The sequence below is a fragment of the Mus caroli genome, unplaced genomic scaffold (assembly GCF_978045245.1).
Source record: "Mus caroli unplaced genomic scaffold, Mus_caroli_1 scaffold_11, whole genome shotgun sequence".
NCBI lineage: Eukaryota > Metazoa > Chordata > Mammalia > Rodentia > Muridae > Mus > Mus caroli.
In genome coordinates, this window is record NW_028227266.1 from 56,550,543 (window position 1) to 56,574,774 (window position 24,232).

The 24,232-nt window shown below is 51.1% G+C and overlaps 1 protein-coding gene across 2 annotated transcripts; it reads right to left on the reverse strand.

Annotated features, from left to right (window-relative positions):
• Positions 1-3,512: 3,512 nt before the first annotated feature.
• Islr2 (immunoglobulin superfamily containing leucine rich repeat 2) lies at positions 3,513-8,929 on the reverse strand. Of its 2 annotated transcripts, XM_021172293.2 has the most exons (3): positions 8,863-8,929; positions 8,200-8,292; positions 3,513-6,907 (listed from the first exon to the last, which is right to left on the reverse strand). In XM_021172293.2, exon 3 carries the CDS (start codon positions 6,900-6,902, stop codon positions 4,662-4,664), a length of 2,241 nt encoding a protein of 746 aa, XP_021027952.1. In that variant the 5' UTR covers positions 6,903-6,907; positions 8,200-8,292; positions 8,863-8,929; the 3' UTR covers positions 3,513-4,661. The 2 variants fall into 2 exon arrangements, with proteins under 2 accessions (XP_021027952.1, XP_021027951.1); XM_021172292.3 differs by lacking the exon at positions 8,863-8,929 and having other exon boundaries at positions 8,200-8,492.
• Positions 8,930-24,232: the final 15,303 nt, after the last annotated feature.

Below are 24,232 nucleotides of genomic sequence, written 5' to 3' on the forward strand. Positions count from 1 at the left end.
CTTCCCAGCTTGGTCTGTCAATACCTTTACATTGCAAGTGTATAAGAGAAAGGCGTCCATTACTTCAAACATGGCCATTTTCCGGGTCCCCACACGGAACCTTTGTCATGTCCTGACGCCTGGGCACAGCTTTCCCCCAGTATGCACTGTAATGTCTGAGACAGGCTCCCAGTTTCCCAGCTCAGGGCTCACTCTGGTATGCCCCCACCCCCACTGAAAGTCATTCCTCTGCCCTCTTTGCCTGAAGGGTGTGCCCTACCCAAGCTCTCCTGTTAAAAACCTTGAGTGAGAGCCAAAGAGAGACGCCCCCCTCCCCACTTTAACAACCAAAAAACATTGCTCTGAGAGCTACAAAGGACAATTACATCTCCCCTCACTATCAGGAAGTGGCAGCCTCCACATTTTTGGCCTCCTCTGTTTGTCAAGGTGTTCACTTTCGTTCTGGTTGTCCTCTGGTTATCATAGATGGGGAACATGGGGACAGGGGCCTGGGAGCAGAGGTCCCCCACACCAGCTCCTTCCTTAACAGAGAAGCCCCACTTTCCTTTGTTTCTTCATATAACAGTCCTCAGAACGGTTCTCATTCTAGCTGATCTTCAGGAAATACTTGTGGGGGAGCCATCCTTTCAAATCACCTTTCTGCAGACAGGCTTCTGATTGAATTCAAGGCCACATCCGGGGAGTCTGGTTTCTATAGCGCAAAGAATTACTGCTCCTGATATAATGTTGCGAGTTCTGAGGCTACTGCTGTCATATTGCATTTTCTGACCATTTTCCAGGTCCTTCAACACACACACACACACACGGTGGGGGCGGGGGAAAGAGAGTTATTTTCCAACTCATTAGACTCCACCCTCATGTAACATCCTTATACATTTTATGAAGATAAAACACCCTGAGAAAAACCAAAGCTATTACAGCACTCAAAGCACACAGAGGTGCTCAAAGGAGTGGGATTGGATGAGGGGCTGTGGAGCTCTGGGGTCCTACAAGTCCTCAAAGGGGCAAAGTCAGTGGCAAAGTCAAGCTGGAGGGTAGCAAGAAGACACACTTTAAAAGCTCAACAGTGGGCTCATTGCAGCGATGGCGGGTAAATAGTGAGTTCGCCAGCTTGGGATAAAGACAGGTGGGTCTACAAATTGAATCTCAAGTGGGTAGCTGAGACAAAACAGCTGGTGAGAAAACGGGGAAAGAAGGGACTTGAATGATAGAATAAAATTGGCAAGGAGCTTTAGAGGGACGGTAGAGGCTAGGGGCCGTTCTCTGAACAGAAAATAGAGAGCTCCTTCGAGGGCCTGTATCTATGTCGGCAGATAGCCCCAGCATCCTGGCCCCTGTCATCCGCACCCATCTCTCCTGTTCTATGAGCAGAACCTGTAGTTCTCTGGTCTAGGGAGCACCCAGTCTAGCTGGGCAGTATCTCTGGTCGGAAGCTAGGCCCCAGACAAAGGATTGAACTCTCAGCTTCCCCCTGTTCCTTCTGCACTGAGCAGTCAGGCTTTTGGGGGTGGGGTGGGGAGGTCTTAAGAGAACTCCTTGGGATGGGAAGAAACAGGAAGTAGCCCTTTTCCCACTGCAGACCCATGATCAGACCTGTATCCAGTGTGCGATCCAATATCCTGTGTGTGATCCTTGAACCAGTCCTGGGAATTAAGCCAGTCCCTGTCCCTACCCAGATGTGGGATGAGTCTTCCTGAAAGATGGCATTCCTGGCAATGAGTGGGCTGTGGGCAGGGATTTGGTAGGGAGTTAGTAGAGCCTGAGGCTAGGATGAAATGCTGGGTGTCTGACCTGGGCCTGTTCTGAATCCTACACTAGTCCAAGATCTAATACCCACAGAAGCAAGAAAGAGGAGGAGGCGGGGGAGGAGGAAGAGGAGGAAGAAGAAGGATGGAATTTTCACACCTAACCCCTCATGTCTCTTCTTTCCCTTTCATCTCCTTTTCCAATCACATCTTGCCCTTTCCAGGCACTGATGAAACCCACAGGAAGCTCAGCCTCAGCAGTTTGGCTGGTAGGGAGTACAACATCCAGTCTTGATCCCCACCCCTTGTCTCTCAGTCTCCATTTGTAGAACAATTGTAGAACAATAAGTCAGTGTGATTTCAGACCTGAGTCTGTGTTGTATCAGCTCAGCAGCCCCTGACAGCTGCCCATACATTACCATCACTGATGGAACACTCCCAACCACCCTGGAAACACACACACACACTTGCCACACTCACACACACACACTCTCACACACACACACTCTCTCTCTCTCACACACACACACTCATCACACTCTCACACACACACACACACTTGCCACACACACTCATCACACTCTCACACACATACACACACTCACACATACACTAACACATACCCACACTCACACATCACACACACACACTCTCTCTCATCACACTCACACACACACTTGCCACATACACACACACTCATCACTCTCTCTCTCTCTCTCTCTCACACACACATACACACACACACACACACTGACTTCACCTTGTCCAGTGGAGTGAGCTTTAGACAACCTTTCACTTTCTGTAATCACCTGCCTGTTCTGAAATGTGTGGTGTGACTTCTCTGCAAACCACAGCAGTCCTACCTCTAGGAAATCTCCTCCCCAGTCTCTCCCTTGCCCATCCCCCACATCTTCCCAGAGAACTCAAAAGGTGGTGCTGAGAAACAGAACACACACACACACACACACACACACACACACACACACACACACAGAGCGAGCGAGAGAGAGAGAGAGAGAGAGAGAGAGAGAGAGAGAGAGAGAGACAGAGAGAGACAGACAGACAGACAGACAGAAAGAGACAGAGACAGAGACAGACAGAGACAGAGAGACAGAGAGACAGAGACAGACAGAGACAGAGACAGAGACAGAGACAGAGAGACAGAGAGACAGAGAAACCCCAGTACTCCAACAGTCTCAACCCAAAGAGAACAGTGGACCAGTGCTGGCAGCTGCTCACTCCCTGAGAGCCCTTCTTGTTCTATGTCAGCCTCCTTCCACCCCAAGCAGTTTCAGCTCCAGGTAGGAGCTGAGAAACCCTGATCAGGGGCTAGGGCAAACACCCGGAAAACTCACTTGATCACCAGGCAAATGCCCAAGGAATCCCAAAAGCTCCTTCTGTGGTGGTTTCCGCCTTCAACCCTCAGCTTCCTTCCTTTGTTGTCCCCTGACTTCCCACCCGACCCCAAAAAACTCACCGAGTCCTGTTCAAATCGATTATTTTATTGACAGTTTACATACAGAAGCATTTAGAAAAGGACATGGGCTCCGGGGTCAACTCCTCCCCGGGTCACCCACGTTTGTGCTGCACTTAGCCCAGAGCCAGAGCCAGAGCCTTGGTCCAGACGCCTGAAACCCCACCCCCTGACCTTTTCCTAAAAGAACTAAAACCCCACCCGAGTCCCCTCGCCGCTCCCGCCCTCTCCCTCCCTCCTTCCTCGTCCACCTGCCCACCCGCTCCCCACCCCCCACCCCCGGCTCCGCTACACTACACCGGCACACTTTACAGGGCACAGAAGTCTATAGCCCACGCTCAGCGGGGACTACACGCTGGGCAAACTATTTTCCTGGGGTGAGGGGAGACGTGGGGAACTAGGGTGTCCCTCCCCGGCTTCGCACCCCCCTGCTGCCTCGGTCAGGCCTGAGGCAGGCCCATTCGTGAGATGCGCCCGGGAGTCACAGCTCCCTGTACCCCCCAGCACGCTCCTGCTGGGGTCTGGACCCCATGGAGTTGCAAGAGTCACTGTGGCACGCACCAGCCTCTGGAATCTGCAAGACATTGACAACGAAACTGGCCCGGGAACCAAGACCGCACCCTGCGAGGAAAAGGGGCGCGCAGTTCCGGAGCGCTTGAAATTAGGAGAGAGCCGGAAGAAAAGAGATTCCGACACTCACACCTGACACACTCACACCCAATTTCCCAGAAGGTGGGAAGGGGGTATTAGCACCAGACCCAGAAATGTCGCTGCTTTTTAAAACAACGAAAATAAGAAAATCAGTGCGCTGAGTTGAAAGGCCTACCAGGACCCCAGTTTGGCTCCAACTAGACAGAAATGGGGTGGGGGTAGGGATGGGGGGACGCGCGGATTTGGATCATTATAGGAAAGGAGCGGTGAGAGTAAAAATTAGCGGGCTTCTGGCACATGCATCCTTGAAAAGGCAGAGTGGGATCAAAGTGAGAGTCACAGCGCTCCACGCTGGGGACCTGTCCTGGGGATCCCGGGCAAACGCCGGACCAACCCTATTATTATCACCAAATGTGGCCAACGACTGGCGTGGCGCGTTCCTCTTGCCTCCAAGTTCCACCGGATGGGGTGCGCGATGGGTTTCACGGATCGTCGTGATGAAATGGAAGGCATAGACGGTTTCTCGCCGCCCATGGGTGGTGTCTTAGAGGAGGTAGGAGCCTGACTCTGTGCTTTGGGTGGGGATGGGGATTCAAGCCCACCAAAAGAATAACCCTTGAATTCGGCCCACTCCTAGAAATCCCTAGTAGTGATCCCTGGGGAGGGCTAAGGAGGCAGAGTAACTGAAGGCTTGGGGATAGGGCGGGGTCCCGCGAGGGTGGTAAAGTCCTGCCGTCCCTAGGTTACGCGGTACCCAAGGTGGAGGTGGGCAGGCCAGGCGTGCTGGGGGCTCAGCCCGCTGTCTGCCTGTAGTTGCCATTTATTTCCTGGGCGATGTTGACTGCTTCCGCTCCCAGGGGCAGCCGATCGCTGTACTCCGAACCAGCCTCGAATTCCTCTTGGTTGGCCTTGGACTGAGACTCCACCAAAGAGCAACCCGCCAGGCTTTCCTCTCTCTGAAGGTCCCCGCTTGGGTCCCCCTGCTCCACATCTTCATCCAGGCCTTCCTCCGGGACCTCCTCTGGCTCCTCACCTCCCGTCTCGCCACGAGCAGGGTAGCTTTTCTCAGACTCAAGGTAGGAAGCACGCGGGTCGAAATCGGCCGCGATGCGTTTCTCCATAGGGTCCGGGGCCTGTGGCCTCAGGATTAAACGATAGGGTTTGCCCGGATGTTTGGCCAGCAGATGGCAGCAGGCGGCACCCAGCAGGGGCACGGTGGCCAGCACCAGGAGAAAAACACTCACGGTCACGATAACCAGCAGGGACGGCAGTTCTTTCTTGGTGGAAAACACCACCTGCACGTGACACGCCTCGCCCGCCAGTGCCAGGCATACGGAGTAGTTGGTGCCAGGCCGCAGGCCGCGAAACCAGTAGGCATTGACCCCCTCTTCCACTCGTGACCACTGAACTGCCGTGCCACCCCCCGCAGGACACAGATAGAGTAGGCGCAGTGGCCGCCTCCCGGGCCGCCGCGCTCCGCTAGCACCATCTGGCCCAGGGCCCCAGCGCGCAGCAAGAGGCGTCAGCTGCACCCGAGCCTCACGCTCTGCTACATCTAGCGCGATGACGCCCAACTCAAAAACGTGCGGCTTGAGATCTGAGCTCTGGTTGAATGCATGGTTAGACACATAGCGAGAGGGGTCCCCATGGCCACAGTGCTTCTCTCCCATCGGATCTGCAGGGATCTGACCTTCCATCTGCTCTCCTTCATCTGTCTCCTCCAGCTCTGCCTCGATTTCCCCGAGCACGCTGACTCGGGCAAGACCTTGGCCTTTGGTTTTGCCTTCAGGCTTGAAGGGCAGGACGCTGTTGCTACGGCCCTTAGTAGTGGCCTTGCGCTCAGAGGTCGGGAGCTGTGCATCAGGTTCTTCCCCTGTTCCAGGAGCGTGTTTTGGCGGCCCCGCTGCAGCCACCGTCACCCGTAAGGACGTTGAGTTGGTGCCCAGCTCATTGTGTGCACGACAAGTGTAGATGCCTGCCTCCTTGGCACTCAGAAGGGGCACCAACAGAGAACCATTTGCGAGGGCCAAGAAGCGCGGGGTGGCTGGAGGCGCTGGCCAAGCAGGTGCTGGAGTTGGGGTTGGCGCTTCAGTCTGCGTAGGCAAGTCCTCATCTCCGTCACCATCTCCATCCTCCACCTTATCTTCTCCATCTTCTTCCTTGCTGAGAACCCGTGGCACTAAGACTACAGTGCCACCCGGGATCTGAAGTTGCCATTGCAGGCGGGGTGAGGGGTGGCCTTCGGCGACGCAGTGTAACATGAAAGCCAAGCCTGCGCGCAGAGGGGTGCCAGGTGCCTCAGGCGGCGGCTCTGCGCTCAGACGCACGCTGGGGGGTGCGCAGGGCAGGGCGGGCAGGCGGTGCACGGGCACGCCCTGCAGCTCAGGGGGCGAGGCGCACGCTATAGAATCGGGCTCCGGTAAGGAGACCCGGGTGCTCGCTGCCCAGGCCTGCAGCCACACGAGACCACAGCTGCAGTGGAAGGGGTTGTGATAGAGTTGCAGGTGAGACAGCGCGCTTAGTGCGTCGAACGTGCCGGGCTCCAGGGTACGCAGCCGGTTGTTGTTGATGCGCAGAGAGCGCAGGTCCGGGAGCGCGCCGAGTGCATCCCGGGGCAGCGATCCCAGGCGGTTGTGGTTCATTTTCAGCAGCTGCAGCGCGCTCAAGTTACGAAGGTCGCTCCAAGGGAAGTTGGATATAAGGTTGTGACTTAGGTCGAGGTTCTTCAGCTGACTCAGCACTGCCAATGCCCCTGACTCTACCGTGCGTACCTCACTGTGAGCCAGCCACAGCGAAGTGACCTGTGTGACGTTGACGAAGGCCCCCCGCCTTAGCACCGTAATCTTGTTGGCAGACAGACTAAGCGTGGTCACGTTGGCTGGCAGTCCTTCTGGGACCTCGCGCAGCTCCTTGTAGGCACAGTCTGCAAACTGGTGGGCGTACTTGTCAACACAGGCGCAAGGCTCGGGACACGCTCTGGCCACTCCTAGCAAAGCCCAGGCCAAACACAGGGCTCCAAAGGGCCCCATCATGACTCCTGCAGAGGGAAGTCAAGGTGAAGGGGGAAATGGTCACTTATGCCACACCTCTCTCCCTCCCCTAACAAACTCTACCTTCTAAACCTATATAAGCTCCAGACACCTTGGTTACTGAATTGAGACCAGTGAAAGCCTGCATATTCAATGAAGGCTTGCTTTCAGAAACTGTCTTGTTTCTCCAGAGGGCATGAAGCATCCTCCCCATACCACCCCCAGCTCCCATCTATCCCCTTATCTGGAACTGCCCCCTCCAAAGCTTGTGGTCTGCAATGGGCCCCACATGGACCCTTCTTTCTCTATCTTCATTTAATTCGGTGAAATGAAGATGCAGAAAGATGTTCGTTCATGACTAACTGTCTTCTTCGGAATCCTTTGTCCCACACACAGCACTCGCACACACTTCCTTATAAGCAACAACAGCGCAAACAAAAACTCAGGCATCTCCCTGCCGCCTCCCACTACAAGGCACCAAGACTCTGTCAGGAGGTTCACAATGAGTTATATAGACACAAAAACAAGGGCACCCAGACATCTACACAATATACCCTGGAGACCTCATTGTTCTCCCAACTCAATGCAGCTTTACCACAGTGTTCTCCACCAGGAAGCAAAGCACTTTCCTGTGTACAGTGAGAAGGGACAGGCACAGGGACACAAGTCCTCATGTGAACCAGCCACACTCAGAGACATAGGTGCCACACTGCCCTCTGAGACTGAACCCTAGCCGATGAGCAACATGGAGTACTTGTGAGGTGTGGTGTGGGGGATCTAGGCAGCCTCTACCCACTTTGCCTTCTCGCCTCCCTGCCCTGGGCTGCAGCTCCCCTCAGGAAGTCACAACTGCTCAACCATGCTTTCCTCTGAGAAGAAAAGTCTACCCCCTGACTAGAGCAGGCATGTTGTGGAAACAATCACTAAAGCTTCCTCTTTGGATTCACAGAGCCCAGGTGAATCCCTCTACCCACAGGTTTTTAGGGGACAGTCTCTAGCTAATAAACCTGGAGACAGTCCAAGGTTCTATACTTCTCTCTAGAGCCCTAAGACGCCTGAGTGCAACCCCTGTCTCTAGACATACAAATATATTAACACAGACTCCCTGGCCCAACTTGAGGCTCCTGTCAGTCTTGGAAGACCCTCTCCTACACCCTGTCTCTGAGATTAGCTGGTCCCTTCTTGCTTTTGCTCCTAAGGGAGGCACCTCCCTTCCCTGTTCCTCCCAGACAGCCACCCAGCCCTGGCTAGGCTAGATCAACCCTGTGGGCTGAGGTTGTGGGGCCCTTCCACTGCTTACCTGCTGCTCTCTGACTTGCAGTGTGATGCCTTGGGGCTGCAAGCCGGTCTCCAGACTCAGGCGACAGGCCAAGGGAGCTTCTGGCATCTGTTGCTGTGGCGGTGGGGAGAAAGGGGGAGTGCATTGAAAGAACTCCCCTTGGCCCCAAAGTCCTACTTCATTTTTTTCCTTCCTTATCTGTTCGCCCTATTTCTCGATGATTGCAGGTTTGAGAGCGGTCGCGCGCCCCCGTGCTCGCCGGGAACGCGCACAGTCTCCCACCTCGTGCCGCGTTTACATTTGTTAAAGCCATAGAGATCCTCTACTCACCTCAGGCTGAGACCTGTAGGTCTCAAGGGGCTCCATACGCCCATAGCCCTAGGCTCCGCCCTTTCCAACCCACCGTACTCCTAGCACCCATTTTCTACTTCTCCCCACATTTACACATTCGATGACATTGTCACTATTCCTCCTTATGTCTCCAAATCCCTCCCCAACACACACACACACACACACACACACATCTTCACATGACCTTCACAGGTTAGAACTACTCGTCAACATGTAATAATCGCGTCAACGCGCTAAGTTCTCCCTACCTTCACACACATTTTCACAAGCACACCTTCACTCGAACACTCACCGTTCTCTTTTGCACGCACACAAATATCCACGCTCACTCACCCTCACGCGCCCGTCCCGCCAGCGCCCGCGAGCTTCGCTTCTAATTGAATGCGAGCCGTTCTACGCCCCGCAACACGTGAGACAAACCATCTTTGAGGAATTTAGGAGAAAGAAAAGCATAGGACTGGAGGGGCGTGTCTTTGCCTTTAAACACTTTTTTTTCCCCTCTCCAAAGCAAGCAGTGGCGCAGAAAGACCTCCAGCGGGACCTGCTGAACTGCACTGCCTGGCTCTCCCGGACCCTTTCCTCCTGCCGGCTGCTAGCCTCCCCCTCCCCGAAGCTTCGTTCAACACGATGCATAATTGATAGTGTTAGCAGAACGCCTCACCCTCTCTATCATATTTTGCCTGGATCTGGGCAGATACAAATCCTGGTTCCTCTCCACCCCCAATCACCGCCAGACTAATTCGCCAGATTAGTAGGCGCAGCCCTGCAGGGTGCGCGGAGAGGAGACGCCCACCTTCCCAGCCCATCGCAGACCCTGCTCAGCCTCTTGAGCCTGAACTCCACGCTCAGGTCTTTTGTGGCAAAACCAGCGCGTGCACTCCACTGCCCGTGGGCTACCTAGTGCTCACAGTGGAGTGGGTGTCTTCTGAGCTTCTAAAACATTAGGTTGAACTCACCCAAGTGTCTCACTCTGCCCTTGCTTGCTGCGGGCTAACAGGGCACCAAGGTTTCCACTAATAGTGGCTACAGGGACCAGGATAGTTACAAAAACCGTTTGCTCCTCTTGAGTGTTGTGGACTAAGGACTTACAACCCCTGAGCATTTCCTGCACCACCACCCCACTCCTCAGTATCCTCTCAGCATCTTTAGCAAGCAGGCCATAAACCCCTGCATGCTCGTACACCCACCCCACCCCACCCCACATACACACACACACTGTGAAAGCCTAGGCAGTAGCCACCGCCCTTCCATCTCACACCCTCATGTAACAGCTGGCCTCAGCAGACTCGGGACTCGCTGTTCTCTTTGGCAAACCCTGGACATTTCTTTTAGCGACGAGCAGGAGAATTTCAAGGGATGTCTAGGGATTTGACTAAAATGCATCATCTCACTCCCCCGCCTATGGCATCCCAGGAGACAGAGCTGCTAGCCAGAACTGGTAAGGGGGCATAGGTTTTGAGAGATGTGTAGAGAGTCCCCTCCTTCTCTTTCATATACACTGTAATACTAGGGTGCTGGGGTCTCCCAGCCCTCATCAGAGTCAGCCTTCTGTCTTGGTTGGATGGCAGTGTGTTTGGGGCCTCTGCAGAGATCAATACCCCGATTTGAGTGTTAAGCATTTTAATGAGCTAGGGAGGGGGGCACAGAGAGATGCAGGAAGAACGCTGCATCTAAAGGGACCACCCGGCAGGGTTTCTGAGGCTCCTTTGTAAATTAAATATGAACACACTGGTGTGGGCTCACTTTGGCCCCTCCCTCTTTCCTACTCCTGGCTACTGGCTGCTGGGACCCCCACAAACTCAGCCAAGTTCGGAATCTAGAACTTCACACCTGCTCAGGCCTGGAAACCCCACAGACTTAACCAGGAAGAGGGTGCTTGAGCGTTCCAGGGAAGATGTCTTTGAGAAGGGAGAGGGGATGAGAACTCTGACTTCCTCCCTGCCTGGAATCCTGCAAGTCTGAGGCCGTCCAGCGCAAGGCTCTAACCTGGGACAAGGCCTCAGAGATTTGGAATAGCCGCCCGATACCGACTTCTTTGTCTGCAAAGTAAGAGGAATGTCCTGTTGTATTGTTCATGTTCTAGCAACCTTGGAGGGGGGGGTGCCTCGCACCAAAAGAGGGTGTGGCAGCAGAGGGACTAAAACTCAGTGTTCTGGGATGGAGAGTCCTGAGGACTTTCCTGGTGGGGGAGAGAAAGACGCAAGGCGTGGGCGTTCCTCCGCCAGTGAACATCCACTCCTCCGATTTTTACTTCTAGTCAGCTCTCCTTTTTTTTTTTGAGTTTGGAGGGACGCAAGCCTGCAGAGGGATAACTTAGGAGGAGCGAAGGGCCGAGGGCTGGAAGAATAGGCTCATGAGCTCTCTCGATCGCACGGGCGTGCAGGAGTGTCTGGGGTAAGCTCTCTCAACTCTGGCTTTCTTCCCTAAAGAGGTTGAGGCCAGGGGACTCCCTGTGGAGAGGGCGGTTCCAGCGTCTACGGGATAGTTTAAGGGCGTGGCGACCACGCTGGCTGGGGTACTGATTCCCGTGGAACCCGGCTTCCCACCCACTCTCCCGGAAAATGCTTCTGTTGCCCGAATTTGCACCAGGGAGAAGACATCCCTTACCCCGTCTTCAACCCTGCAGAACCTAGTGCCGGTCCAGACAAGGCCAGCCGGAGTCGCAGCGTCCGCAGGGTCTCGGGTGGGAGCTGCAATTCCTGATTCAACCACAGAGCTCTGCTAGAAGACGGCAGGCAGAGCCCTGGCGCCGCCCAGAATTGCCGTCGATTGCTTTTACCGTTAATAATACAGTGACCTAGGGAAGGAGAGCCGGGCATAGAAACACTTCCCACCTCCCACCCCTGCCCTACGTCTCTGATCTTTAAAGGAACAAGTGTTTAATCAGGCGAGTGCAGTAAAAGTGGGAGAAAAGAGCGACAGAAAAGTTGTCAAGCTGGAAAACAGAGGGCTTCAGCTTCAGAATCTGTCCAGTTCAGGGACAAGCTTTTTACCAAGCTGCAGTCCTGACTCCAGACAGATGTAGAGGCCAAGAGCTAACGCTCCTAGACTTCTTTGTGGATTGACCTCCACAAACTTCAACCTTTGAGGTCCCAGGTTGTCCAAGAGGTGAGATCCCTGAAACCGAAGGCTCCTCGGACTTGCTCCCCGGGCTAGATCCGCGGAGATCTGGAGTTCAACCCTGGTACCCGCGCTCCCCCTGCTGGATACTGCCTGAACTGTGCAGAAACAAGGCCTTGACCTTGAAGGGATGGCACGAGCGGGCCTGGGCACCAAAGAGCCCTGCCTGTGGCTTTGCGGTGCTGTTGGGAAATGCTATCGCCGGGGCATGCTTAACTAAAATCCTCGAGTTTTCTCTAGGTATACCCAGTCTGTGCCCCCATGAAAACACAATCGGCCCTCCTTACTCTAACAGATTTGGCCAGTTCGTGGCCCACTGGGTTCCCAGTGCCAGAATCCAACAGTGCACCATTCTCCTGCGAGTTAATCGCTGTGAATAGTTGTACTGGCAAGAGAGCTTCCATCATACCTCCCTGACCCTGACCAGGAGCGCCTTCTCTTGCAGGCCTATCCCTGCCTCTCCTTACTTTGCCCGAGGCTTCTAAAATGTCTCTGAGCTGACAAAGGAAACTTATTGGCCTTAAGCCGGGCTAGAGTGGGGGAAGAAAACGGAAGGGATGAGTGTTTGACTAAAAGTTTAGGCCAGGTAATGTGTGCATGATTCTGCAGCAACCGCTCTGTCATACGCCCTTGTATTTTAATGTGGCGCGTGGGTGATCTGATGAACTGGCCAAAGGGTGTAAGCAGAGCTTCCAAGAACAAGATAGCCTGGCATCAGCAGCCTGCTCGGGAGACCTTCCCTCCAGCTGCCCTACATCCAGAAGCTGTGGAACACACTGTCTCACACTTTACAGTGCCTGCAAGTTGACAAGTTCACACGCGCACACACACACACACACACACACACACACACACACACACACACACACAGGGTGGGCAGGAGATTCCAGCAAGCATTTCCACTTTCCTTTCCTAACCTAAGTTCTATCAGAAAAGTCACTCCCCAGAGAAGACAGGCCCTGTTTCTAAGCCATCATTTTTCTTTCCAGCACCAGACTCTATCACACACCAGTTATGGGGCCCTGGCTTAGCCTCTCTGCATCTCTAAGAAATAAAGGACAAAGGCTGCAGAGATGGTCCAGTGGTTAAGAGCACTGGCTGCTCTTGCAGCAGACCTGAGTTGGACCCCTCCCCAGGCATCAGATGTAGAGGTGGCACACAGATATATCTACCCATGCAGCCATTCCCCTCTCCCCCATGAAATAAAAATAAATAAATCTTTAGAACGAATATGAATGAGAGAATTTCCTCGTGAGTATTAAACGAGCCAAGACATTGTCAAGCACTCAGTCTGTGGTACTTGGTGCTTAGTGAAGCACATTTTCCTCACCAGTTGCTGGATCGAATCAGCCACCATTGTTGTCTTAAAGCCTTGGGTCTAGATGGGATGAACACGCTGGCACGTGTGTTCCTGGTGCTGATGTCCTGCTTATCCCACAGGGAGAAGAGCTTGGCTCTGCCCGTAGACATCTTTCTTCACCACCTGTCCCTTCTGTGAAGAGTCAGAATTACCCGCTATTATCTGTGCAGGTTTTTTGGTTTCAAATCCTCAGCAGATTGTGATGCGTGTGGCTGTCACCAGCGCGCCTGCCTGGGAAGCGACACTTGCCACCACAGCATCGGCAGAAGGTTTTTAATTAAAACCGCATTCTCTTTAAGTATTTATTGAGCTCTGGGACTTTAATTATTTTTCTAGAGAAAAACAAAAGCAAGCCCACATTTTTTGTATGAGAAGACTGTTGATTTCTGAGGAAAACAGCAACCTGTGGCAGGTAGCTGGAGGCAGTGGGGAGGGGTTTCTGGAGCAGTTCAAATGAAGCCTGACATTATTAACAAACCCAGGTCTAGCCCATGACCTTCCTTCCAGGGCTTTCATTAAATTAGCTTAACATACTGGCATTGCCATGAGCATTAACGGCGGCTCTTCTGGCCGTAGCTTGTGTACTTTGTCTGGGTGTGCATTTGTATTGCTGATTCTGGGGACTCCTTGGAAGGCACGGCACTCTTCATGCATGGTACCCCACTCCACCAATGCAGGACTGGCTCCCCAAGGAGAGGGCCCTGAGTGGCCAGCTTCCCCATGGCAAGACTCAATGTGATCAAGAGTAGGAAAAGGTAGGAAGGGTGATGGAGGAGCATGGTCCAGCAGTTAGTAAAGGCATTTTTCAACGAGCTAGATGACCTGGGCCTCAGGAGCCACACAATGGAAGGACAGGATGAATTCCTGTAAGTTGTCCCCTAACCTCTACATGCACCAGTGATTGGCGTGCACACACACATATACACAAAGATTTAAACATCTTAAAGAATGTAAGGGCTGAAAAGATGGCTCAGAGGTTAAGAGCAGGACCTGAGTTCAATTCCCAGCACCCACATTGGACAGGTCATAACCAACCACATATAATTCCAGCTCCAGGGAGATCTGATGGCTTTGGGTTCTTCAGGGGTACAGTGACACATATCTTTGAAGACAGATTTTCTGAAAGAGAAATCAGGGGCAGGGTGATGCTGGGGTGTCATGCAAGATCCATTTGCCAATGGTAAAAGTCCCGCCTTAAAGGGTAGAGACCAGTAACCTTGTCATCTTGCAAAGCAGGCTGCAGGGCTAGTGGACTCTGTGCCTCTGCCATATCAGCAGCCCCTGGGCCCTTTCTCTTCTCTTACCCCTAATAGGATAGCTGGCTGTGCTCACTGAGGCTGTTAGAGGATTTCAACAGCAGCACAGACAAGTGCCCACCAGACCAGTGCTCATTTTCCAAAGCTATAGGTTGTGACATCACATGGGGTTGTATAGCTGGATGTGTGAGCTGTGAAGACTTTGGCAACAGTAAAAGGCTTCTGAATGAACAATGATCAAAGTTAATTCAAAATAGCTCTCTACCAGAAGAGGTGTTTCTAGCAGTGCTTGCCCGTGTTGTAGCTTGCAACATCACTGCCGGCTTGGTTCTGAATTCACACCATGAACACTTTGCTCTGTGCAGACCGCCATGACACCCAACATGAACAAAAGCCCCCAGAAATGCCTTGGTTCACACTGAGGACTGTTTTATGTCGTGGATGGCAGGGGCTTTACTGTCCATACAGAGTTTCCTGCTCTCATAGAAACATAATATTTTAATCAGGGAGACAATGACAATATCTTTCTATAGTCACTTATGTCCTATACAGTGTATATGTATCAAATTAGTGTATCTTTGAATTGTATCGAATTAGGCTGTTTGACTTCCACAATTGCTGTTTAAATTCTTAACTTGAACGGTATTTTAAAAAATGATGAGTAGGTACTTCCTCTTCCTCTTCCTCTTCCTCTTCCAGAGGTGACCTGTGAAGATGGTTTGCTACTCTCTTGACCCAGAACCCCACCCCCCAAAAATCATGCAAATCAAGAGGTTCAAACCTTCCTGTTCACTTTAAGAAGACCCGGGAAACTGCCCAGGCCATCAAGGGTATGCATATCCACAAAGCCACCAAGTATCTGAAGGATGTCACTTTAAAGAAGCAATGTGGGGCTGGTGAGATGGCTCAGTGGGTAAGAGCACCCGACTGCTCTTCCAAAGGTCCAGAGTTCAAATCCCAGCAACCACATGGTGGCTAACACCATCCGTAACGAGATCTGGCGCCCTCTTCTGGAGTGTCTGAAGACAGCTACAGTGTACTTACATATAATAAATAAATAAATCTAAAAAGAAAGAAAGAAAGAAAGAAAGAAAGAAAGAAAGAAAGAAAGAAAGAAAGAAAGAAAGAAAGAAAGAAAAAGACAGGCCGGGTGTGGTGGCGCACGCCTTTAATCCCAGCACTTGGGAGGCAGAGGCAGGTGGATTTCTGAGTTTGAGGCCAGCCTGGCCTACAGAGTGAGTTCCAGGACAGCCAGGGCTACACAGAGAGAAACCCTGTCTCGAAAAAAACCAAAAAAAAAAAAAAAGGGCTGGTGAGATGGCTCAGTGGGTAAGAGCACCCGACTGCTCTTCCAAAGGTCCAGAGTTCAAATCCCAGCAACCACATGGTGGCTCACAACCATCCGTAACGAGATCTGGCGCCCTCTTCTGGAGTGTCTGAAGACAGCTATAGTGTACTTACATATAATCAATAAATCTTTAAAAAAAAAAAAAAAAGAAGAAGCAATGTGTGCCATTCCGGCAGTATAATGCACCTAGGCCAAAACAGTGGGGCTGGACACAGGGATGGTGGCCAAAAAAGAATGCTGAATCTTTGCTGCACGTGCTTAAAAATGCAGAGAGGAATGCTGAACTTAGGGGTTTAGATGTGGATTCTCTAGTCATTGGACACATCCAGGTGAACAAGGCACCTAAGATGCTCCGACGAACCTACAGAGCTCATGGCCAGATTAACCCATACGTGAGTTCCCCCTGCTACATTGAGATGATCCTCACTGAGAAGGAACAGATCGTTCCAAAGCCAGAAGAGGAGGTTGCACCGAAGAAAAACTTATCCCAGAAGAAACTGAAGAAACAAAAACTCATGGCCTGGGAATAAATTCAGCATAAAATAAATGCAGATAAATTAAAAAGAAAAAAAGAAAAAAGAAAGAAAGAAAAGGTAAGTAGGGGCTGGAGAGATGGCTCAGCAGTTAAGAGGATGACCTCTTGTGGTGTGTCTGAAGACAGCTACAGTGTATCATATATGTAAAATAAATAAGTAAATCTTTAAAAAAAAAAAAAGCTAAATGAATTTCAGCTTGGGATTAAAACAGCACCTCTAACAAGTTAGAAAATGTCCCTGAAAATACTTCTGCCACTAGTGTGCGAAGTGAAGTTCTCAGCATTAGTGATTATAAATCAAAATGACAATTAACTCTGACAAATACTGAAGATGTTTTATTATCTGCAGTGTCAAATATTTGGTGAAGATTTAACTTTTTATGTAAAAATAAATAGGCACACACATCTCATCTGCATGAAAGTTAATTTGCTTCCATCTTTAATAATAATTATTATATATATGAATTGTTTTAAAATAAATTTCTTTCTGGAGCTATCAGGATGATGTTTCATTTGTACTTCTATCATGACTAGAAAGTTTCAGAAGCCTTGGGCTAGTGGATAGAAGACCAGTTTTCTATCCCAAAACCATGCCTTTCTTTGGATTATACTGGCACACAGAGGTTCAGGATTCCCCATCTCTCAAACAATCCTGACCAAGGAGATGGGGTGGTCAATTTAGAGTAATCTAGTCTTGAGTCAGTCCCAAATTTCTCCACAAGCAGGATCCCCTTCCATTAGAGAAACTGGGGGTTTTCATTTTCAAAGAAAGCTAAGATGGGGTCAGACTGAATCCGCAGTGTCTGACTACAGCCAGAATGAGCTAGAGTCAGTATTTACATGGAGATGAAGCTGGTCTGTCCTTTCTGTAACCTGCGTCAGGACTTAGGTAATGGTCTCAACTGGGGCAGTGTGGGTAACCAGGTTTGAGGAACTCTCTTTGCTGGGCATCCAAACCAGAGGATCCTGTGCTTTCACAGAATTCCTGAAAGGATGAGTCTGTTCTCGGAAAAGCCTGTGCTGGGATCCAAAGCTATTTTGGTAGCAGCAGACGCTGTATATTTATGAGCAGGATATGTTTATGAGCTCAAAGATGTTCCTGCATGACTTTACATCCTGGGCTTGTCACCCATCCATGGTAGAGAACAGAGGCATGACATCATTGGCTGACAAACAAGAGGAAGAAGGCACAGAAGAATGTAGAGAGCTGGGCATGGTGGCGCACGCCTTTAATCCCAGCACTCAGGAGGCAGAGGCAGGTGGATTGATTTCTGAGTTCCAGGCCAGCCTGGTCTAGAGTGAGTTCCAGGCCAGCCAGGGCTATACAGAGAAACCCTGTCTCAAAAAAACAAAAACAAAACAAAAAAGAAGAAGAAGAAGAAGAAGAAGAAGAAGAAGAAGAAGAAGAAGAAGAAGAAGAAGAAGAAGAAGAAGAAGAAGAAGAAGAAGAATCTAGAGGAAATAGAAAGTTGTGGAGATGTCACTGGGTTTGGAGCCCATGGCTTGCCACTCCTAGCTTCTGCCGCTTCTGGGTTTCCATTCTTCTATTTATTTGGCTGACCTTTGTTTCTGTTTGAAGGAGTCTCATGCCGCCCAGGCTGGCTGTAGTGGTTTGAATCAGATGCCTGCCTCACCTCCAAGTCTCAGGCATTTAATTGTTTGGTCCCCAGTTGGTGGCTATTTGGGGGAGAATTAGGAAGTGTGACCTTCCTGGAGGAAGTATGTCATTTGGTGGCTATGCTTTGAGGTTTCAAAGGACTTACACCATTCCCAATGTCCTCTCTGTTCCCTGCTTGCATTTTAAGGTGTGAACTCTGGGCTTCCACTTTTTCCTCTGCCACCTCCAGTCGGCCACTGTGGATCCTGATGGTCAGAATAAACCTTGGACACATGCTAGACCCTGACCAAGGGACTTTCTGGTCCCCTGAGACTTGCTGAAACTCCCCACCTCCACCCCCATGTTGGAAATTCAGCCATTTTCACCTTACGCCTAGCTCCGTCACCCACTATCACCAGCATCCTGATAGCCAAGGCGAGACAATTTCTAAAGGAAGCCTTGTCTGGACATATAGCTCCAGGAAGCAGAGGCTGTGGTCTGGACGGGCATGTGGCCTCTCCATTTAACTTTCCTTTCACAAGGTTTCTCTGTGTAGCCCTGGCTGTCCTGGAACTCATTCAGGAAACCAGACTGGCCTCGAACTCAAGATCTGCCTGCTTCTCCCTCCTTAAGTGCTGGGATTAAAGACAACACCACCTGGCAAATTTTATACTAAGTTAAGGATGACACTGGATTTCTGATTCCCCTCCCTCTGCTTCCTGGAGAGACATGATTATGCCTATTAGATACGTGCTGGGGATCAAACCTGGAACTTTGTGCCTGCTAGGCAAACACTACCAAGGGAACTACACTCCCAGTCCATGGTCACTTACTCTTCTCAGGAGAGATAGAGTGTCACAGCTCTGCTCAAAACTGCCATCAGTGGGCCCTAGAAAGGATTTTGTATTGTATTGTATTGTATTGTATTGTATTGTATTGTATTGTATTGTATTGCTGAGATAGACTGAGATAGTCTCAGTGGAATGCACAGTAACAGGAGAGCAAACTACGCCTGTATAGCAGCCCAGCCACTGCCTTAACTTCTCATTAACCGATTTTCCTATATAAACTCCAAGTGTCCCCTATCCTTTTTGAGGGCCTCCTGTCGCCCTGCCCCCGCCCCCCAGAAGAGTGTCTGCCCTTCACTGTTCTGAAGTAAACAGTCTCTTCTTAGAGGTCAGACTGGTCTCTTCTCTCCCTTCTGTCTCTTTATGCTACCTCAGAAATCTAATAAGGAAAGTGGACTGGATGCACCCAGGGTCTTTCAATCGCCATGGCTACCAAGACCTGTCTCTGGGGGGTGCTGTAGCCTTAAGAGCAACTGGTTTTCAGATTGAGTTGGACTTCTTAGGCAAGCTGTGATAGCAAGGAGGTTGTCCTGAGCAAGCCCAAAGTCTCTGAAGTCTCTAATCCCTTCCCTCATGCCCTCAGCAGGGCCAGCCTTTCTCTTGACTTCTCCTTGGAGAATGCTTTCTCTCTCAAGGTCGTCAGAACATGTGGACCTGGGGAGCTAATTCCTTCCCCACAAATACTGCACACTGCTCTGTGGACACAGAGTCCATAGGCAGTGGGGGAACCACTCCTAGAGGTCAGAATCTGATCAGTGATATCCACCAAGGCAGGGGACACAGGGAGGCCTCCTCCTGCTCAGCAGCTCGCTGTCATCTGGATCTTCACAGCACACAGAGGGGCCACAGTACACAGGGGCTCAGAGTTCTTCAACAGTGGATTCCCCAAGGTCTCCTCTCCTCTATTCCTCAGCCTCAGAGCTCTTTCCTATCCACCGCCCCACCGAAGCTCAGAGCAGTGTACAGAGGAGCACAGGAGCGGGTGGGACAAAAATCACATTCCTCTTGGTTCCCATAGGCTCCTGCTGTTTTCGTTATCGTTGGAGCTGGGTTTCTAGAAGCACCGTTGATGTTCTGTGTGCAGATGGTTGCTTAAGGAATACTTCAGAAGAAACAGTGAAGGGGAAGAGGGGAGAGCAGGCGAGGTGGAGGAGAGAGCAAGACCGTGGTGTGGTTTCAGGGTCTGCATCCCAGGGAGCTCCCAGGCAGAGCAATCCCTCAGAGCTCTTCCCACTTCCAGTCAAGGGGGCCTGGCTTCAATGGAGTATGGCACCCGACATGGGCTGAGGACTGCCAGGGGTTGGACACACCTATGCATCTTTCTCTCTGTGCCTGTACACAGTTCTAGTAGCTTGGAAAGTCTGGGTAAAGCCTGTGCCACCTTAGAGGATCAGGAGAGAGAGGTCAAGAAGGGTGCCATGGAGCTGTGGTGACAGGCTGGAAGAGTCCCAGTGTCACCAAGCATCATCAGAGGTCTGCACTCCCCTGTCCCTGGTTCGTGTCCTATAATAGAGGGAGACACAGGAGAGAAGACACAGAGGAACAGAGGAGGCTGGGGAAAGGCACAGCAATGTGGTGGCTCTGAGTCACTCCCTCTCCAGGACCAGTCCATGGCAGAGGTATGCTGAGCCTGGTGACCAAGGGTAAGCCCTCTACTTGGGAGACCCTATGCAGATGAGGTCTCTCCAGGAGTGAGGGAGGCTGCCTCTGAAAGGGTGACTGGTAGCCTTTTCTTAAGGTCCCCTCTCCAGAGTTCAGGGGCATCAGAACTGGAGCCATGACCACATTTACCAGGAAAACCAGCTAAACTCTCCCATTGGAGATCTAGAGGGGTCTCCAGCGTTGGACCTCATAGAGGAGCACTCCAGTCAGGCCGCTGCCTGGGAGGACGGTATGTGATATGGAGGAAGGAAAGGCTTCCTGGAGGAGGAAGGGTGTATTACAGACCACCCCAGTTCTGCAGCCAGGCAAGGTCAGTTCCAGTGGTTTTATCCTGGGGTCGGCTAAGCATGGCCCACCATTAGGGAAGATTAGGGCTTCATAGGTTGAATGCCCTGCTGAACTCCTGTGAAGCTTTGGGAAAAATCTCTCTCCCTTTTTGGACTCAGTTTCCCCTCCTGTGCTAAGTATTCCTCCTATCTTTTCACCTGAACAGATAAAGTCACTCTTTCCTCATGTCAGTCCCTAAAAAAAATCCAAGCTGAGGAGAGTCCCTCAGCCTAGTCCCTCCCCCCAAGAGACAACCAGCCCCCAATTTCAAACCCATTTTCAAACTCCCCAAATAAGCTTTGCTGGAAAGACAGCAAAGGGCTGGAAGCTCCCGTGTAGCCATCGTGTGAGCACGAGTGCCTCATCTCCCTCCCTCCTTATCTCCAGACCCAGCTGCAAACTTGATGTATTTATTTGCTCTGATGTGTGTAAGGGGGTGGGGCTCTATCCAACCCACAAGTCTGCAGCACTGTGAGAAAGTGACCTTCCTGCAGATGGCTGTCTACCAGCCAGGCGGGGGCCAGAGGGAGGGGGGGGGCTGCTATAAATCCCTTCAGCCTGCCACCAAGGTGGCGACCCCATTAGGGCAAAGGACATTGTCAAGGAGGCTTGGGAAGGTGGGACAGAACCTAAATTCTGAATGGAATCCAGCAAGAGGGGACAATAAGGAGAGAAGAGGGGGGATGAGAGAGTGGAAGGTATTGGGGGACTAAAGCCTGCTCTGGGGGGATCAGCACACAGGATTCTCTATTGAGAAGTGGATTCTCATCGTGTTCTTTAGCTGATTGCTAAAGGTTAGTACTTGCTTAATTCTTAGGAATTATATAATATTTATTATCATCCTTAATTTGCGTATGAGTGCAGTTTTAGATAATCAGACAAACAACGCTTTTTTTCCCCCGGGTCTTACTGGCTGGCTCTTCGGAAATTTTCTGCGGTTAGCTAGCTGGTTTTTGCAATCAATCTGGCTATCAAGTTGAGGATATTTATAATATGTATGAATTGCATTGCCCTCTGGTCCAGGACAGAATTCCTTTGAGCTGAGTTTAAGGAAGTTGCCTGAGCCAAGACTGAAGGAACTTTTTCCCCTCACTTGACAACAAACATTTTTTGTGGTTAGATGGGGACTTTCAAACTTCCTGGGTTTGTGTGTGTGTGTGTGTGTGTGTGTGTGTGTGTGTGTGTGTGAATGATGGGGAGAGTGAGTGGAAATTCTAGATCCTTCTCTCCACAAGCATCTTTTTCATTTAAGCCCAATGGATCTGGAGCTGACATCTGGGTTCAGAGACAAATGCTAATGACGGTCCTGCCTACCGTTCTTGAGCCCTAGACTCAGGCTTGGCCATCCTTGTACTAGGCCTCCGCTACTCTGAGGGGCGTGTCCTCAGAGATCTCACCCATATCTTCTGTCATTGCTCTCCACATATCCCCATCCCTACAGCACTCCATGACCAGCTCCGACTTGCACTGTGACTGGAGATGGGGTCTCTCCAGAAATTGTACATCTTCAACAAAGGCAGCACCCCCACCCCCAGGAGAGGGAAACTGACCCCTGGCAGGCAGCTGACAACCTTACAGAAATCATGCCTCTGGGGTCTCACTGTCCAAGCAGCTGTGGATGAAAGAAAGCACTCTTTTTAGAGGTTGCAAATCGAAAAAGTACCAGAGGCCAGTCATAACTGGTATAAGCACATATGTTGGAGGAATGTGAAAATAGGACCAAATTACCTTAAAAGATTCCTTAGGGGGTGGCAGTAATATGACAAAAAGAGGTAGAGAGACACTGCCCTAAAATTTAAAAAGAAATTAGGATAAGCTTGAGCAGTAGTGGTACCAGGCTGAGGGAGACGGGAGCTTCAGGGGCCTTCATTTCCCATCACCCAAGACTGGGCAATCAGGATGACACTGAAAGGAGACAGGAAACTTCTGCCCAAGTTCAAGGCCAGACACCTGGTGCAGTGGCCTAGGCATGGGCTCCCTCTGGGGTCAATTCTACTTCTGCCTGCATAGGCAAGAGAGCTGACCTCCTGCAAGATATTGGCTTTGCTGGTCCCTGTGTTCACTGGTAGGAAGAAGGCGACCAAGGTGTAAGGAAATGGTGTAGCTAAGAGGAGGGGTTGCAGCTACTTGGCATTGGTGGCTAAGTCCTAGTATGACAGCTAGGATATGGTACCAAGAACACACCTGATGTCCAGGGCTCTTGTCCTTAGAGAGAACTGCGCATGGCTCAGTCGTTCCCATGATTGGTGGACTTGGCCCACCTGGGCATCAGGGAGCTGCAGCAGAGGGCCTTCTAGATGCTTCTAAAAGATGGTTCCAGAAAGGGATAGAGCATGCGTTGGGGTGCCACGTGAGCAGTTCCTCAGAAGCTTCGGGGATTCCTCCATTACTAAAGCCATGCCTGGAGACGAGTGGGTGGCTCAGATTTTCCCTGGATTCATGACCTGTGCTCCAGATGTGACCCTGAGTCTGGTCTAACCCCACATCTTACCATTTACCCCCAGCTAAACTGCAGGTCATGATCTCCTCGCTGACAACTACTTTAACCCACTCACCCCACCCCCAATTCCGACTCGGGCCTTACCTGGCTCAGCTCTCTCTCTCTCTCCCGTGGTCCCTGTTTCTAATTTCACCGATGACTCAACATTTTCCAAACGTTTCCACATTTACAGTTTTGCTGTGCCTGTGTTTCTGCTGGGCTTACAGTTACTTAATATTAACGATATGCATACCTTTAAAGAATTCCAACTTAGTGGCATTCTGAGCAACTTACCTCAGAAATCAGCAAGACTGGCAAAATCATTCTCGATAGGTGTTCAAATAAAGACTTAGATGTTTGAAAATTGTCCTCCGTGAGCCAGCTACCTAAAGCCGTCTCTTGTAGTCCCACAATGCCCAACACATTACAAACGGCTGGGACACATTATGCCTAGGCTACCAACCCCAACAAAGCTATGCACAATGGTCCAGCAAGCCTCTGGTCAGACATGTGGGCTGTGGTGCCCTCTGCTGACAGAAGCTGGGGGTAGTGTAAGCTTGGATCCTCTTCTACCTGGGACGGTTCAGTCCTGACTTAATGGTTAGTGTACCACACCCAGGGAGCCTACGCTAACTAGCTGCGCCCTTAATAGAGAACAAAAGAGGCAGAAACCCCGAATGCAGGGGAGCCGACAAACCTAGGGTGTTAGCAGGGAGTCTCAGAAGACCTAGGAGATCTGCTGAGAGGGGCAGGCCCAAGGTTAGACTTTGAAGGTGAAATGGAGTAGGGTCCAGGGTGGCAGAACAGCAGGCACCTGGGTAGCCTTTGGGTGTTGTGCAGGTTGGGGCTAGGCTAAAGCAGACTTTCAAGGGACATTCATAAGGGCATGAACTAGCCTTTGTTCTCAAAAGAGGGGTTAGGGCAGAAACGAGCCAAGCAGCCCCAAGAAGCCCAATCTGTATTATTCCAGGTCCTTCTCCCATTTGGAGCATCAGGAACACAGAGCCACTTAGCTCACTTGCTAAGATGTGGTGGTGCCGCCTGACACTTCTTGGCTCCCTCCCAGCCTCTCCCCGAACACAGTGTGTATTCTTTTTTTTTTTTCAACTCTATTTATTGAATGTATGAGTACGCTGCTGCATATACATCTGCCTCACAGTGTGTATTCTTG

What these genes read in the sequence shown, in the direction of transcription:
- Islr2 (XM_021172292.3), bottom strand. Translation starts at nt 8,323, where the DNA reads ATGCACTCCCCCTTTCTCCCCACCGCCACAGCAACAGATGCCAGAAGC. An exon ending in TGCAAGTCAGAGAGCAGCAG is followed by an intron (nt 6,908 to 8,199) that starts GTAAGCAGTGGA and finishes TTCCCTCTGCAG; the next exon opens with GAGTCATGATGGGGCCCTTT.